Here is a 15613-nt window from a genome sequence, read left to right as displayed (position 1 = left end):
GGATGTCCAAATTTAATCTCAATTAAGAATCATTTGTTGTTGAATTTTCGTAAGAGTGTGTGGCGAATTTAAATGTTGTGGATTGCTCTTTGTTGAAACTTTAACGCTTGTTCGGTTGTCATTTAATGTTAGAGTCATAGAGTTTGAACATTTAAATGAAATTGAAGGTAAATAACACATAACTCGTAGTGTACGTGGGGCGCGCGACTTCTTCTCAAACTGACGGGATTAATCGCGTCACCTGCACAAGTCCGCGGGTTTTGTATAGCTTCAGGGGGCGGTCGCGGGTTTTTAACGCTGCCGGTTTCGTGATAGCCGGGACCCCACTACGGATCTGCGATCGTAACCGCCTCGTTTCGCAGGGCACGTTCGTAATGGAGATGTGCGTGTGAGCAGGCTTTGGTGTAGATAGAATCACCGTCGTGAGGGAGAACAGTGACGATCAGGAGTCCCAACCTCCACTTGCGCTACAACGCCCCCTCTGGGTATTTTGCTGTGCTCGTAAATGAAATTGATATATTTTGCTCTATATTTTGTTCGATCGCCACACTCTCATAATGATTCGGGTTCTGCCATCCAATTTACATATGTGTAGGTCTTGTGTTCGTTCGGTTTTCATATGTGTATGTCTGTCAATTCGCGAGTGTTTTTCTTTCACATATCTTAAGGTGTCTGACATGTAATATGTCGGTGAATAAAACCCCAGGGGGTTTTGGGGAATGAAGACCGATGATGCCTTGGCCCTGCGGACTCGCCAGAAGGGCAAATCGAGCGTCTGTCGTTCTTCGTTTCTTTTTCCTCCTTAGGAAGGCTCCTAATTTTGTCTATTATTTCTTGCGCTCTCGACAGTGTATGCACTTGTATGAAAGAACGTCTTCCCGCCACTTTTCAAAACCACAAAAAAAAAAAACACACACAACGTAGGTTCTCATTAGTTAGACGATCACAGCCAAGGCCAAACTTTGAATTTTTGAATTTTTCGCGGGCCTTTCAAACTGTTTCAAGGTCAAATTTTAAGGCGGGAAGTTTGGGTTATCACAAGGTACACACATTAATACTAGTGAGTTTAGTACGTATTGTCGCAATTTAATTAAGTATATCAAACACAAGGTCAATTTTTTTTAGAGAAAACTCGCCAACATAATTATTATTTAAACATGTTTTATGTCGTATTTTTAACCAATATACAACGTGTGACTTTGGTTACATTAATAAAATTACATTATTATATAAAGCAGGGGCGGGTGGGCCTGTTGAGCCAGCACTGGAAAAATTAAGACCGGCGCCCTTGAAACGCTGAACCGGCTATTTTTTAAGTTTTACTTCATTTTTGGTAGATCTAATTAAGTGCATTTATTGTAATACTTTGTATGTTCGATTAATGATGTCGTCGAAAAAAGTGGTTAAGCAAGACTGACTTACGTAAGTGTTATACATATTTATTTCATTTTCAGATGTTAAAAAAATAAAAATTATAAACTACGACAGTGCGAACATACGCTAAAATAACTGGTTCGGAAAGAGATCTTGTTGATTACAAAATCATGTATAAAACTTTCTTTTTTTATGTCTATATTTTATATTTTTTATCAACTGAAACTAAGTGTTCTTATATGATTCTAATCGCATTTTAATGATAAACCCAACTCATATGTGTCATTTTTACAATATACTAAATTAAGGATCTCCCTTTAAGCTTAAAAACAATGGCGCTTACAGAATCTCAATATCTATCCGTTCTCACGATATAAGACCGTGAAATTTTAACTGGGACGCTTGTACACACAGTGTATAGTTTCTCCAGTTCTAATTCGGTTTTATGATGTCTAAAAGTTAACTTTCGTAACAATAAATTACTACTGTCGGTGATTAACGGTATAATGGTAAATAACGCCATGGTTAAATCCCAAGATTTATGACTTTTCCATCACCGGCAGTAGTTATCTATTGTTAAGGAAGTTAACTATTACACAATGGGGTACTATCATAAAACCGAATTAGAACTGGGGAAGCTATAACTGTGTAATTAAATATGTAGATGGTGTAACTTTAACCAAATTTGTTGATTTATTCTCGTCAAAAGTTTAATAATGTATCCATGCTTTTGACCTTGCACATACGGGTTCTCATAAAAAAGATTGGTCAAAGTTTAATTTTACAGAAAGGACACTCTTTTCAAAATTTTAAGACACTACCCTTGGATCATTGACTAAAATTTATTTTTTAACCCTTCTCTCGCGAAAGTGGAGATCATATAAAAAATAAAAAAAAAATTGGTTGAAAATTATTTCGACACAACTTCCCTAGCCCCTAAAGTACAGTCGAACAAATACAGCTTCGAAAAATTATTATCAATTTTTTTTTTTGATAACGTCATAAACATTTGAGCAAGGGCACATATATCAATTTAGTATTAATAGACTTCTTAGAGTTTTGGCACCCTTGGAATTCTCGAAATCTTTGAAATTTAGAGAAGACTTTGAACTTTCACAGTACGTATTTGGAATATTTTCACAAATTCAATAAAATGTTTAGAATTTCTAGAATTGAGTAAACTTTGGAAATTTCCAGAAGTTCCAGATTTTCTAAATTTTATAAAAATATCAGTCTTCGGCTATACCAGAATTCAACATTTTCCTGCGTTTTCAAGATTTATAGGTCTTCCAAATTTTTCACACTTTCTAGATATTTGCAGATTTTCTAAAATTAATAGACCTCCAAGAGTCTTTAAATCTTTGAAATTTTTGGAATCTCTGGAATCTCTGAGATGTATAAGAATAAGATAATAATTAGGGTGTTCAGGACTCCTAATAATTTAGGATTTATAAAATTAAAGGAAGCATTCTTCAGATTTTTACGATTTTTTGATTTTTATGATTTTTGTTTTGTTTAGAGTCTTTGGAATCTTTAAAATTTTTGTCAGGTTAAAAGTTCATGCGTTTTTCACAAATTATAGAATCTTTGAAATATTTGGAACATAATTTTAAAATCCTTTGAGTCTTCACAATCTTTGGAAATTTGGATATTTCAGAATTACTAGAAATTTTATAAAGTTTAGAATTTTTATAATTTCTAGGAACAGTAATACTTCCAAAACCTTTACGATTTTTAGGATTTTGTTGGATGTTTCTTCTATTTAGAACCTAAAACTTTAGTTTATTTAGCTACTTTGGTGTCTTTACAATTCGCAAATTCTAGTGTATAAAAAGTTTAAGATTTTTAGAATGTGTCAAATCTTTAGAATTTTTTAAAAGTTTGAAATCTTTTAAATACATATTTCAAACATTTGGAAGCTTTGGAATTTTTAGAATATCTACAATCTTAAAATTTTGTAAACTTTTGAAATTTTGAGATTAATTTTTTTTATTTTCTTTTAATTTTTGGGAATTTTCGTAATTTGGACAAAATGACCAGAATTTCCACATTTTCCAAAATTTCTAAAATTATCAGGCTCCAGTTATACCAGAATTTTGAAATTCAGCCTTTTCCAATATTTTCAAGATTTCTAGTTCTACCACATTTTCCCACACTTTCTAAATTTTTTCAAATTTTCTAAAATTTGTATTTAGATCTCAACAGTCTAAATTTTTGGAATTTCTGTAGTCTTTGGAATATTTACAGTCTCCAAGACTTATAAGATAATAATTAGGGTGTTCAAGGCCTTCAGTGCTTTTAGGATTTATAAAAATTAAAGAAAGCATTTTTCCGATCTTTACGATTTTTAGGTCTTTAAGATTTTTGTTTTCTTTAAAGTCTTTGGAATATTTAAAATCTTTGGCATTTTAAGAGTTCACGCAATTTTTACAAGTTTTAGAATCTTTGGTTTTTTGGAATTTCTCTAGAACCTTTAGAATCTTTCAAGTATTCGAAACAGAATTTTAGCTTTTGACCCTTTGGAGCCTTTAAAAGCTTTAGTCTTTAAACTCTTTAGAGTCTTTTCAATCTATGGAAATTTTGAACACTTTGGGAATTACTAGGAGTTTTATAAAGTCTAAAATTTCTGCAATTGCTAGGATCATTATTACGTCCAGGTTCTTTAAATTTTTTAAGATTTTATTGGATCGTTTTTATGTTTAAAACATTAGAACTTTAGTTTATTTGTTCTTAAGTGTCATAAACTCATTACTTTCGCAATTTCTAGTGTATGTAATCCGTGAAAGCTTTTATACTTTTTGAATCTTACAAATACTGGAAACTGGAATTTTTAGAATCTCTAGAATCTACAATCACTAGAATTTCTATAATCTTTAGAGCTTTCAGATTTTCTTTATTTTTAGATACTTTAGTATCAGTAGAATTTTAAATATTTTTAGATCTTTGGGATTTTTATCATCCTTCCAATTTTTAAATATTTGGAACCTGTGAAATCTTCGAAATTTTTGAAATACCTGAAACCCCTTTAGAATTTTTAAATTGCCGGCTTCCTAACTTTTTAAAATCTTTTGAGTTTCTGAAATTCTTGTAGTCCTTGGCGTTTTTGGCATCCTTGAAAGCTTTAAAACCTTTGAAACGGTTAGAAATTTGGGACTTTCATGACATTTGGAATTTTTCCACAAATTCGGTCAGAATTTTGGAATTTCTGTAATTTCTAGAATTAACATTGTGCATATTTTACATTAATTCGGCAACACTGTAACATGGCGTTATCGATTTTTATCAGACAAATTTTGGTTAGATACACGATATTCTTAATATACATTCAAAAATTCACGCAAACGACGGAATTCGTATTCTAGGGGTCTACGTCAATTGTCGGGAAAACGGAGTGAACTGTTCCCGATTTAATCAATAAAATAAATTGGCTCATTCATTAATTTTTATGAGGCACGCTGTATAAGAAATTTAAAAACTTTTAATGCAGTGATAAATCACAAGTATAGACTCATCATATTTTGCACATTTTGGATAGGATTTATTCGGTAAAATTTTGAGATTGAAATTTGTTGGAAGGGGCTAAACGAATACATTTTGCTTAACGATTTACCATGATTACGATAACTTTAAAATATTTACAAGATTTCAAAGCAATCGGTTTTGCACTTTCCACAAATCACCATTCATTAATTTTTTTGAGTTACCCTTTATAGGTAATTCTAAAAACTATGAGTGCATTGATAAACTACTAGTGTACAGCATAATATTTTGCATATTTCAGATGAATGGTGTCGATCCTCGGCAAAATTTTGAGATAACGTCGTCAGTTTTTTAGGAAAAACGAATAAATTTTGATTAACGATTTACTGCCTTACAGCTTGTAAATCTTACACAATGGACTCCTTTGACGTATTAAAAAAATACCCAGCTTCATCTAGTAATTATGGAATATCAAGTATGTATTGTTGATAACGTCACCTCAAAAAATTACTAATCAAATATTTACTAAAGATATTTTCTTAGGTACAATCTCATTTGTTTTTGTTAACATAATTTTATTTTTTGAATTATTTACTGCTGTCGTCAAAAAATGATTCACCCATTTTTCGGAAATTTTAGTAGCCCAACTTGTTTTAGTATGTTGAGTCAATAGTAAAGTCATTAAATTTTGTGTTGTTTCTAAATATGTTATTGTTTACTACATGATACTACGAAATACACTCATATACCGTCTCAGTCCGACGCCTATGAGTTTTTTAGTATGTACGGTAATGAGCGGTGATAACTCATCACCGATGGCGGCGCTCGACAAAAAAAAGACCTGGAGGCGGAAGTCGCGATGGGCACTCCAGAACAACCTCGATCGCGAAGTATCTAGAAAAGAGCGGTGGCAATTTAAATAAGGACCACCGACCGCCAGGAACGGCCAGTTGAAGTCCAGTCAATGAGTACGAATTAGGTTACGTTTGAATTATTCTCTATATTATTGCTGTATACGTAGTTAGTCTTGTAAATTAGTATTACCAAGAAATAACTTGTCGAGTTTTACAGGCTCCGATTTTAATTACCGAAAAACGTAAAAATATTATTCTTATAAAATACATAGGTAACTGTGCTCAAACAATCCCAAAGTTTAGATGAGGTGGAAAATCAAAAGGTTGATGAATAAAATACAACAATAAGTATAATAAATTTAAAACATTCAGTTACAACTCAATGGTAAAAAATTAAGTAATACGCGAACACTATTTACTTTAAAATTAACACACAACAACAACAACGTAACTTTATAAAAACAAGTGATGAGATCTGGAAGTTAAAGATCTGATCTGCGTATTTAAAAACCTGAAAATTGGTTAGATTTCGGGAAAAGCGCTTCCAATCAACTTCTTTCCTCGGTATCGATAAGTGAATGCTCGTATAATAAATCTATGCCCATTGAGAGACAAGGGGCAAATTTTATCTGCTCTTAACAAAAAACAGGTAGTATACAGAGCCATTTCAAACTCTGGGCTAGTTCCTATAAACATAGACCCCACAGGTTTATCGACTCCACGAAACGTGAAGTGAAATTTTAATATAGCTCCTTTCTGAAAATTACTTAAAAACATAATGTACAATAACATTTACTTACTTAATTACGTCTCCAAGATCGACTTTCTTCATATAGCCGAGATAATTAGCTTGGTTGTTTTTTTCCTCTGCCTCAAAATATAGCCAGTTATGCAACCCAGAAACTTGATGATTCTTTAATTCGGCAAGGAAAATATGTTCAAAACCACTGGAACCAATTCTACCACCTCCTCTTGCGTACATATTAAACCAAATTTCACGTAAGACATCTTTAAATTCTTTTGGGTCACGACCAATTTTGCCTAAAAAAAAATTGTTTCATGGAAAGTTGAAAATATCACGAATTTACCTTTATCTATTAAAAAATTCCTGGTGTATTGCATTACGGGTGTATTGGTGATTACGTCTAAAAGATTATTTTCTTCTTGTTTCTCTTGAGCTGTGTAGTGTTCGTTAACATTACTTTCGACAATATAATTGTTGTGAAGCTGTAACATTTTCTCAATAGAAGCAATACTAAAAGCTTCTTTATCAATAGACAACAAACTAAAAAAATAAAACTAGTCCAGATGTATTTTTTTTATTTCTTAAACTCACGGTAAAGGAGCTTCGTCCCGATCAGATCTTGAGGTTGTTTTGCTTTGTAGATTGATTGTCACATATTTTGCAGCATTATTGACATCCTTGTCTAGTAAATTTTCGGAAAATTGTTTAAGATCATCGTCCGTCACATCACTTGAAGGTAAATTAGGTCTAGTGTTCGGCTGGTGATTACTTCCATATGACCCTGCATTAAAATTACGATTTGGTCCCTGCCTTTGCCAAGAAGTCATAACGTGTTGTCCCGTAGTGGGTCTAACCCACGTTGGATTGTTTACATAGCCGGTATGTGTATATCCACTATGTAAAGATGGCCAAGGAGTAGTAGAGTTTTTTTGACTAGAACCCCAAGTTTGCAAATTCGACCAGTTATTTTGAATATCGGACTGTTTCATGTAGGAAACATCTCTACCTATACACATTTTAATAAAATTTCAGTTTGATTGATAAAATATACTGCGAAAAGCATCCACAATGTTTTATTAGTTGGTTTGCACGACAGGTTAACCTGTTTAAGGCGAGTTGTTAATACAATTTTGGTTTGGTTAGTGGCTTTTAGGCAACATTCAGCTTTAAAACTGGATACATGATGCGGGTTTTGGGACACTTTTTAGTGGGAAAATTTGAATTAATGCGCCGTAGCCGATGAGAGTTGACCTTGGCCGGTGAGTCGAAATTCAAATTTTCCTGCCAAAAAGTGAGCAGAACCCGCACTGCATAATTACTATTTGTTATTAATGACATCCAATTCTCCTTTTCCCTACCCCGGTGAATAATATGTATACTGGGAAAAGGTACGTATACATAAAAAAATTTAAAAACGCACTATTAATGCAATAATGTCAATTGGGAAGTTAGTTTGTAGTCCATGCATACATCAACATTATAATTAACATAATATCATTATGATTATACACTGATAAAGTTAAAGTAAACGCATGCAAATTTGCAAATCTTAATTACGTAACACGCGTGTCCAAATCTGCATATAGTACCCTTCAAAGAGACAATCAAAATCGACTATTAATCCCCAAACGTAAGAACAAAATTCGCATTTTCGCAAATTGCAAATATCATTGCGCTTATCAGACATTGCAAACAATATGCGTAGAACCGTACACCATAAAAATTGCCAATCGCAATTACTTTCAATAGCATTCGTACCCAAACTGCAACAGTAGCAGGAAATTGAAAAAACCGAAAAAATTACGACACCGAACTCTCGTAAATCCGTCAGAGACGAAATCCTACTCAAACCAAACTAAACCTTATAAATCAGTGAAATAAGAACTAAAATCACATCCCAGGAAAACTATACATTCAACCTTTTTATTATCCTCGCGGGGATAAATTAAATGGGCAAAAATCCCTGTAAAAGTAGTAGCGCAGAAAGCGAATTTCATTCAACTTTCGAGGTACCATGGGCCACGGTGTCTGTGTGCTTCGTGATTTTTCCACTATTTTAGGAAGAAATCCGGACTTAGAAAAATTTGCTGAGACCGAGAATAACTTAGAAAAGAGGACATGATATGCCACTGCGGTGGATAGAACAAGCCAGAATTTAAAGTTGGCGCAATTTTATATCATGTCTTGTTGTACCATGAGATATACGTATAATAAAGGTGGAGATGTGGTGATTACACAAGTCTAGTCCCCTTGATGTCAAACACTCCATATCTTGTTACAGCTTCCAAAATGAGTATTGGTAACTATTTATTATATGATCTAAAGGGAGACCCGTGTCCGCGTGAAAGGCGCAGTTAATATGCGGCAGGTTTTTTAGGCAGAGAAATGTGTTATACAGTAAAATCAGCGAAGAAGACGAGAATTTGCTGCATATTCACTGATTTTTCGATCGCCAAACCATCGCAATGACTTATGTATTTACATCTAGTTCTTTTGATGACGATTTCCTTTTTTTTTGTGCCTTTAAATTTGTGGTACTCAAATATTTATATTTAACCCGTTTATATTGAGAAAAGTAAGCAGCTTAAACACGTTTCAGCGGTTTAAAACATACTGTTATAAACTTTAGACGAAGGTTTAAATGAATCGGCTTAAATATTCTAGTTCAACCCAAAATTATAGTAGGATTGGTCTAAACGAAGCGGCTTAGATTTTTTCATATATGATCGTTTGCCGAGTTGGGACTGTCTCAATTGAATTTTTGGGCTCAAAGTGTCGCACACTTTCGTAAGCGACATCTTCAGGAGCAGGGTTGAAAAATTAGGAAGAAGGTAAAAGAGCACGGTAACTCAGTATGTCAATCATACCAGAGGCAAAAATCTTCTGGCAGTAAAGAATGTGGTTGTGACCTTTTTATAGAGACGTGGTGGGGGAGACCGTCGTGGCTGAAGCTGATTGGACGGCCCCAGACAGAGTGGGGGGAGATAAACGAGTAATTGCATCCAGTTTGGGCTTCCAAACATTTGACAGATAATAACCATTGGCTCGGTTGAGATTATGCCATTTATGGATTTCAATCACGGGCGGCTTGAGGCAGGTGAGGCAATGCCTCAGCTATAAATTTACGCCGTATTATTATTTTTATTATTTTTGACTGATACATGTCTGGTCAACAAAAAGTTTTTTTTCTAATATTTTAAAAATAAACGTGAAAAATTATTGTTGTGGTAGCTGTTTCGAAGAATTCAGAAGAATCTAGAAAAAACCAGAAGAATCTGAAACGATATGAGAGGTGATAAATTCTGAGAGAATCTGACAGTATCGAAAAAATCTGTTTTCAGTTCTGTTCACATTGTTTCAGATCCTTTGAAATTTTTTCAGATGTCTGCAGACTCTTCCAGATTTTTCTAGATTCTTTTAGATTTTGCTAGATTTTTCGAGATTATCTCACATTCCCTGGAGCGATCTCAGGGAATCTCGAAGAATCTCGAAAAATCTAGAAGAATAAAAAAAACGGGAAGAATCTGGAAGAATTTGGAAGAATCTGCAGGGATCTGAAAGAGTCTGAAACGATTTGTTTAGAATTGAAAAATTTGAAGGGATCTTGAGGATTTCTGACGGTGTCTTTGAAGGAATCTTAAATTTTTTTAAAGAATTGGAAACAATCTGGAAGCATCGGAAAGAATAAAAAAAAAAACGAAAAAATCTGAACAAGAGAATAAAAAATAAATTGAAAGAATCTGAAAGCATTTGAAAGAATCTGGAGGAATTTGTGGGAATCTGAGAGAGTCTTGAAAAATCAAGAAAAATCTGGAAGAATTTGGAAAAGTCTGCAGGGATCTAAAAGTATCTGCACGATTTTAAAACGACCTGAATAGAACTCAAAAATTTGAAAGAATCGTGAGGATTCCTGACGGTGTCTTTGAAAGAACCTGAAAAATTTCTAAAAAATCTGAAAGAGAGAATCAGAAAGAAAATAAAAGAATCTGGAAAAATTTGAAGGAATCTGAGAGAACTTGGGAGAATCTGAAGGAATATGAGAGAATCTGAAAGAATTTGAAAGAAATTGTGAAATTCGGAAAGAATCTATGAGAACCTGAGAGAATATCGAAGAATCTAGAAAAATTTGAAAGAACTTAGTAGAGTCTGCAGGGATCTGAAAGTATCTGTAAGTTTCTAAAACGATCTGAATAGAACTGAAAAAAAATTGAAAGAATGTGAAACAATCCGACAGCATCCAAAAGAATCCAAAGGAATCCGACAGGAAGAATTTTTAAAAGAAGGAAAGAATCCGAAAACACCTGAACGAATCTGGAAGATTTTGAGGGAATCTCGAAGAATCTAAAAAAAAACTGGAAGAATCAGGAAGAATCGGTACTGATCTGAAAGGGTCTGAAACGATGTGTATAGAACTGAAAAATTTGAAAGAATCTTGAGGATTCCTGACGGTGTCTTTGAAAGAATCTGGAAAAATTCGAAGGAATCAGAGAAAAATTGGGAGATTTGAAAAGGATCTGAAGGAATATGAGAGAATCTGAAAGAATCTGAGGGAATCTGAGAGAAACTGGGAAATTCGGAAAGAATCTGTGCGAACCTGAGAGAATTTCGAAGAATCTAGAAAAATCTGGAAGAACTTAGTCTGCAGGGATCTGAAAGTATCTGTAAGTTTCTAAAACGATCTGGATAGAACTAGAAAAAATTCGAAAGAATGTGAAACAATCCGACAGCATCCCAAAGCATCCGGAATAATCCGAAAGAATCCAAAGGAATCCAAAAAGAAGAATCTTTAAAAAAGGAAAGAATCTGAAGACACCTGAAAGAATCTGGAAGTATCTGAGGGAATCTCGAAGAATCTCGAAAAATCTAGAAGAATCTAAAAAAAACTGAAAGAATCTGGAAGAATCAGGAAGAATCGGTACTGATCTGAAAGGGTCCAAAACGATCTGTATAGAACTGAAAAATTTCAAAGACTCTTGACGATTTCTGACGGTGTCTTTGAAAGAGTCTTAAATTTTTTTAAAGAATTGGAAGCAATCCGGAAGCATCGGAAAGAATAAAACAAAAAACGAAAAAATCTGAACGAGAGAATCAAAAATAAATTGAAACAATCCGAAAGCATTTGAAAGAATCTGGAGGAATTTGTGAGAACCTGAGAGAATCTCGAAGAATCTAGAAAAATCTGAAAGAACTTCGCAGAGTCTGCAGGGATCTGAAAGTATCTGTAAGTTTCTAAAACGATGTGAATAGAACTGGAAAAAATTCGAAAGAATCCAGAATAATCCGAAAGAATCTAAAGGGATCCCAAAGGAGGAATTTTTAAAAAACGGAAAGAATTTGAAAATACCTGAAAGAATCTAGGAGAATGTAAGGGAATCCAAGAAAATCTGAGGGAATATGAAACTAAGGATCGGAAAGAATTAGAAAGAATCAGAGACGAATTTAGGCAAACCTAGAAAAATCTGAGAGAATTTGAGATAATCTAGTAAAACCTAGAAAAACTGGAAGAATCTGGAACAGTTCGCAGGGATCTCAAAGGATCCAAAGCGATCTTGAAAAATTTGAGAGGACCTGAAACGATTAGTAAAGATCTGAAAAATTCTTAGAAAATCTGAGGGAATTTGAAGGATATTGAGACAATTTCAAAGAACTGAAACAAATCTGTAACAAAGTGTAATTTTTCTAGAAACTTTCGCATTAACTTTTCAACATATTCTCAAAGCCAAGAATTTGCTGCAAACAACTTATGTAAATTATGCGAATTTAGACACAGTGACCATTTTTAACAAAACTTATGGAAAACTTGGTGTCGATATTTTACCGTTGAGACGTCATAAACGAAATGAAATGAATTATGTTCTTGATATTAGAATTAATCAAATATGAATTAGATTTTCTCGGATAGAAAAGTTACACATTTTTGACGTGCTTAATGTTTTTAAAATTTCATTTTTTCCGAAAAAATATCCATGTTAACTAAAAACGCAAGCACGACAATATAATTATTTTGGGATTTAGGTATTGGAGCATCTTGTGCCTTGCCTCATCAACTTCTCAACGTATGATAGTGTGGTGGTCGTATCCATTTTGTGGAAGAAATGTTTGGAGATGTTCTAATTCTTTTTGCAGTGTGCTCAGTTGACAAATGATGGTGGTTCAATGAATGCGTGAGTCAATCACAGACAGTGAAGATATCGATCGGTATGGGTAAATTTTCGATAGACTGAATGACCAAGTCGACCTTCGGGTAACCTGGTTACCATAATATCAAGAAAAAGAACACAATTGTTGGTTTCCACTTCCATGGTAAACTGAATGTCGGGGTGTTGACTGTTGAGATGGTCGTGAAAGACTGAAAGGGCGTTTTGACCATGAGGCCATATGACAAATGTGTTGTCCACGTAGCGGAACCAGACTTTGGGTTTGTGTTGGGCGGATTCAATGGATGTCTTCAAAAGCTTCCATGAAAATAGTGGCGACGACTGGTGAGAGAGGGGATCCCATGGGAGTACCAGAGATTTGTATGTAGAATTGGCCTCGGAAGGGAAAATATGTGGAGGTTAGGCATTACTCCGCGAGATCGCCTAGAAGTGGAGGTTGTCCGTCACTGAAAAGCAATTCACGGATTAATGTTAAGGACTCGGCTACAGGGACTTTTGTGAATAAAGATGTTACGTCGAAACTGACAATTCTCTTCGGGGTCAAGAGAGATTTCGGAGATCAGTTGGACAAAATGTGAGGAGGTTTTCCCGGTATATTCTTTCAGAACACGGGCGAGATATTGGGCTGTAGTCTAAGTGGGAGACTCTAAAGTACTGACGACGGTGGTTTGCAGTTTCGGGGTATTAGACGTTTGAGTACATCGGTTGGGAAATCACCTGATCTCAAAAGTGTGTTCTCTGAGTCAGAAAGGGGGTAAAATGACAAATTGACGACCATTTTAGTACCAGGTTCTGGACGATTTGTTTCTTTTGGTCTAGAGTTTTTTGGGATTGGACGTGGGTGATTCGATCAAAGGGAGAGCTGCCGATGGAGCATCACGAATTGGAAAGTTCTAAATGGAGTTTTAGGACGTCTCTGGACACGAGATCAAGATCCCGTCTAGTGCCACGGATGCGTTCACGGTCCCAACCCGGAAAACACAAAAGCAAAACAACATGCACAGACAACGTAGGGTTCCATTTTGCCGACGATCACAATTCAAGGCAAAATTTGAACATTTTCGCGGGTTTTAATTTTTTGTGTACATGTCTCAATTTTGCCGGGATGTTTGGGTTAACACAATATTTGCAAAGTTGGAGCGATCGTGCACCTACGGGTGTCCTAGATTTTGCTTTCAGTGGGACAGTCTTTTATTTGTTAAGATATCGATATCTGATAAAAGTTAATCCAAATGTTTGGTAATTATATCGAAATCATGTATGTAGACATAATGGGCGAGTGGTCCCTGGACTCGAAACCGGGGTTTTCCTAGATTGGCATTTTTTTTTGTTATGCAACCCCTAGATCAAGCTACATTTTCATGTGTAGAGAAATAAGTTTTACCAAATAATCCAAACAAAATTATAGTCTCATTTAAAAAAAAATGTTGGTGACGTCATAACTTGTTATAAATTTTACGTAAAAGCTGTTTGACGTGTTTTTGCATTTTTTTCAAAAACAGACGCTGCGCTTTTTATGAATTTTGTGCATTTCTTTATCATATCTCTGTATACATACAACATGACACCATTTTAAAATTACCGCAAAAACTTAGAATGTCAAATATTGAAAAGGTCAAAGTTCCATATCAATATCGTAAGTTCAAAGACACGTAAGTTAGCACACTTTTTGTTATCATGTGTATTTTTAATAAGTATTGGCAAATTTTTTGTCAAGTGAGATAAGGTGCAATTATTATTGGCAAAACGTGAAGAGATAAAGATGGTTGACATAAATCGATAATAATGAATGTTAGATTTGGCCATGTTTTGTTTACCCTAGGTGAAGGAGCATTAAGTTTGAACATAAATTATGTATGTTATTGATTAAGAAATGAGAGGTAACTAGGAGCAAACTAGTGAATGAAGGTTATAACAACTTACAATATACACTAGCGATGATTGCACTGACGATCACTATTAAATAAGATGTACGTTGAGACGTTAGTGACATATCTTTTATAGATGTATTCTTTGTCTAAGCACGTGCAACATTGATCATAAATTTGATTCTATAGTCGCCTTGAAATCAATTCACAAAATGTTGGGCTTTACAGTTCACATGTTACAGTTATAGACAACCAACAATAGTCCAACCAATCATACTGGTCTGTTATTAAAATACCAACATATGTAATTGTTTCACAAACTGATAATAGATTTTTTAACTCAATATCTATATTTCCTTTATTTTATATTACACTCAAATTAACTAAAACATTTCTATTATATGTTATATGTGATAACATTGGTTTAGTGTATTTACATTTAGCATACAAAATATACATGAAAGTGAAAGTCGTTCACGAAATGATCAGCGGAAAATATACACAGGCCCATACTACAAAGCAAAGAGAAAGTCCAATAAAAGTAAACGATTTCTGTTTGTCCCAGCCGATCAGCACTTGTTGCGTTTTTGGTTTCTTCGACGAGGCACTAGCACTAGCACCATTGGGAGGACTTCCGTTCACGACCTATATAAAAATCGTAATTACTTAACAAGAATTTCGAAAATTCACCACATTTAAATATTTTTTACACCAGTAATTCGATATCGAACACAAATACATTACCTCGCCGTTCCTTTTCGTCAGGACTTCCGTGCTGCTGTTCATTGTGTCGAAATAATCAAACTGATCATCGAATTGTCTCGTTTAATTGATAACAAACACTTGTCCGCGATAAATTTTAAAATAGAATAGTAAACACAATACGACAAAAGCAGATGCGTTTTTTAGAATTAAGTAATGTTGGGTTTTACCTACTGACTGTTAGCGGCACTGGGTTACCTTGAAACGAGGAAACATTCTTGTTATTAAACATTTCCCACTCGTTTCTATTATGTCATCAAAGTTTTCACTTGCATGTAAATAGAATAAGAAAACGAAATTGTAGTAACGGTATCCGCAAATATAATTGACAACATCTAAAAACAATGCTATATTTACAGTTGCAGCTTAAAG

The 15613-nt window shown here is 34.2% G+C and overlaps 2 protein-coding genes across 3 annotated transcripts in view; one reads left to right on the top strand and one right to left on the bottom strand.

The window, feature by feature from the left end:
* Positions 1-6040: 6040 nt before the first annotated feature.
* On the bottom strand, positions 6041-14734 carry LOC135136019 (endoribonuclease CG2145-like). Of its 2 annotated transcripts, none has more exons than XM_064065135.1 (5): positions 14535-14734; positions 7045-7459; positions 6797-6993; positions 6517-6749; positions 6041-6464 (listed from the first exon to the last, which is right to left on the bottom strand). In XM_064065135.1, exons 1-5 carry the CDS (start codon positions 14602-14604, stop codon positions 6231-6233), a joined length of 1149 nt encoding a protein of 382 aa, XP_063921205.1. In that variant the 5' UTR covers positions 14605-14734; the 3' UTR covers positions 6041-6230. The 2 variants fall into 2 exon arrangements, with proteins under 2 accessions (XP_063921205.1, XP_063921206.1); XM_064065136.1 differs by having other exon boundaries at positions 7045-7234.
* LOC135136018 (nose resistant to fluoxetine protein 6-like) overlaps positions 14146-15613 on the top strand; it is a 37685-nt gene continuing 36217 nt past the window's right edge. The window contains exon 1 of the mRNA XM_064065134.1: positions 14146-14263. The gene's annotated coding sequence lies outside the window, so the exon portion shown is untranslated. The remainder of the gene's footprint in view (positions 14264-15613) is intronic.

This window comes from Zophobas morio, unplaced genomic scaffold (genome assembly GCF_036711695.1).
Source record: "Zophobas morio isolate AGI-343-1 ecotype UQ-CSIRO unplaced genomic scaffold, CSIRO_AGI_Zmor_V1 ptg000026l, whole genome shotgun sequence".
NCBI lineage: Eukaryota > Metazoa > Arthropoda > Insecta > Coleoptera > Tenebrionidae > Zophobas > Zophobas morio.
This window is presented reverse-complemented; position numbering and strand designations above follow the sequence as displayed.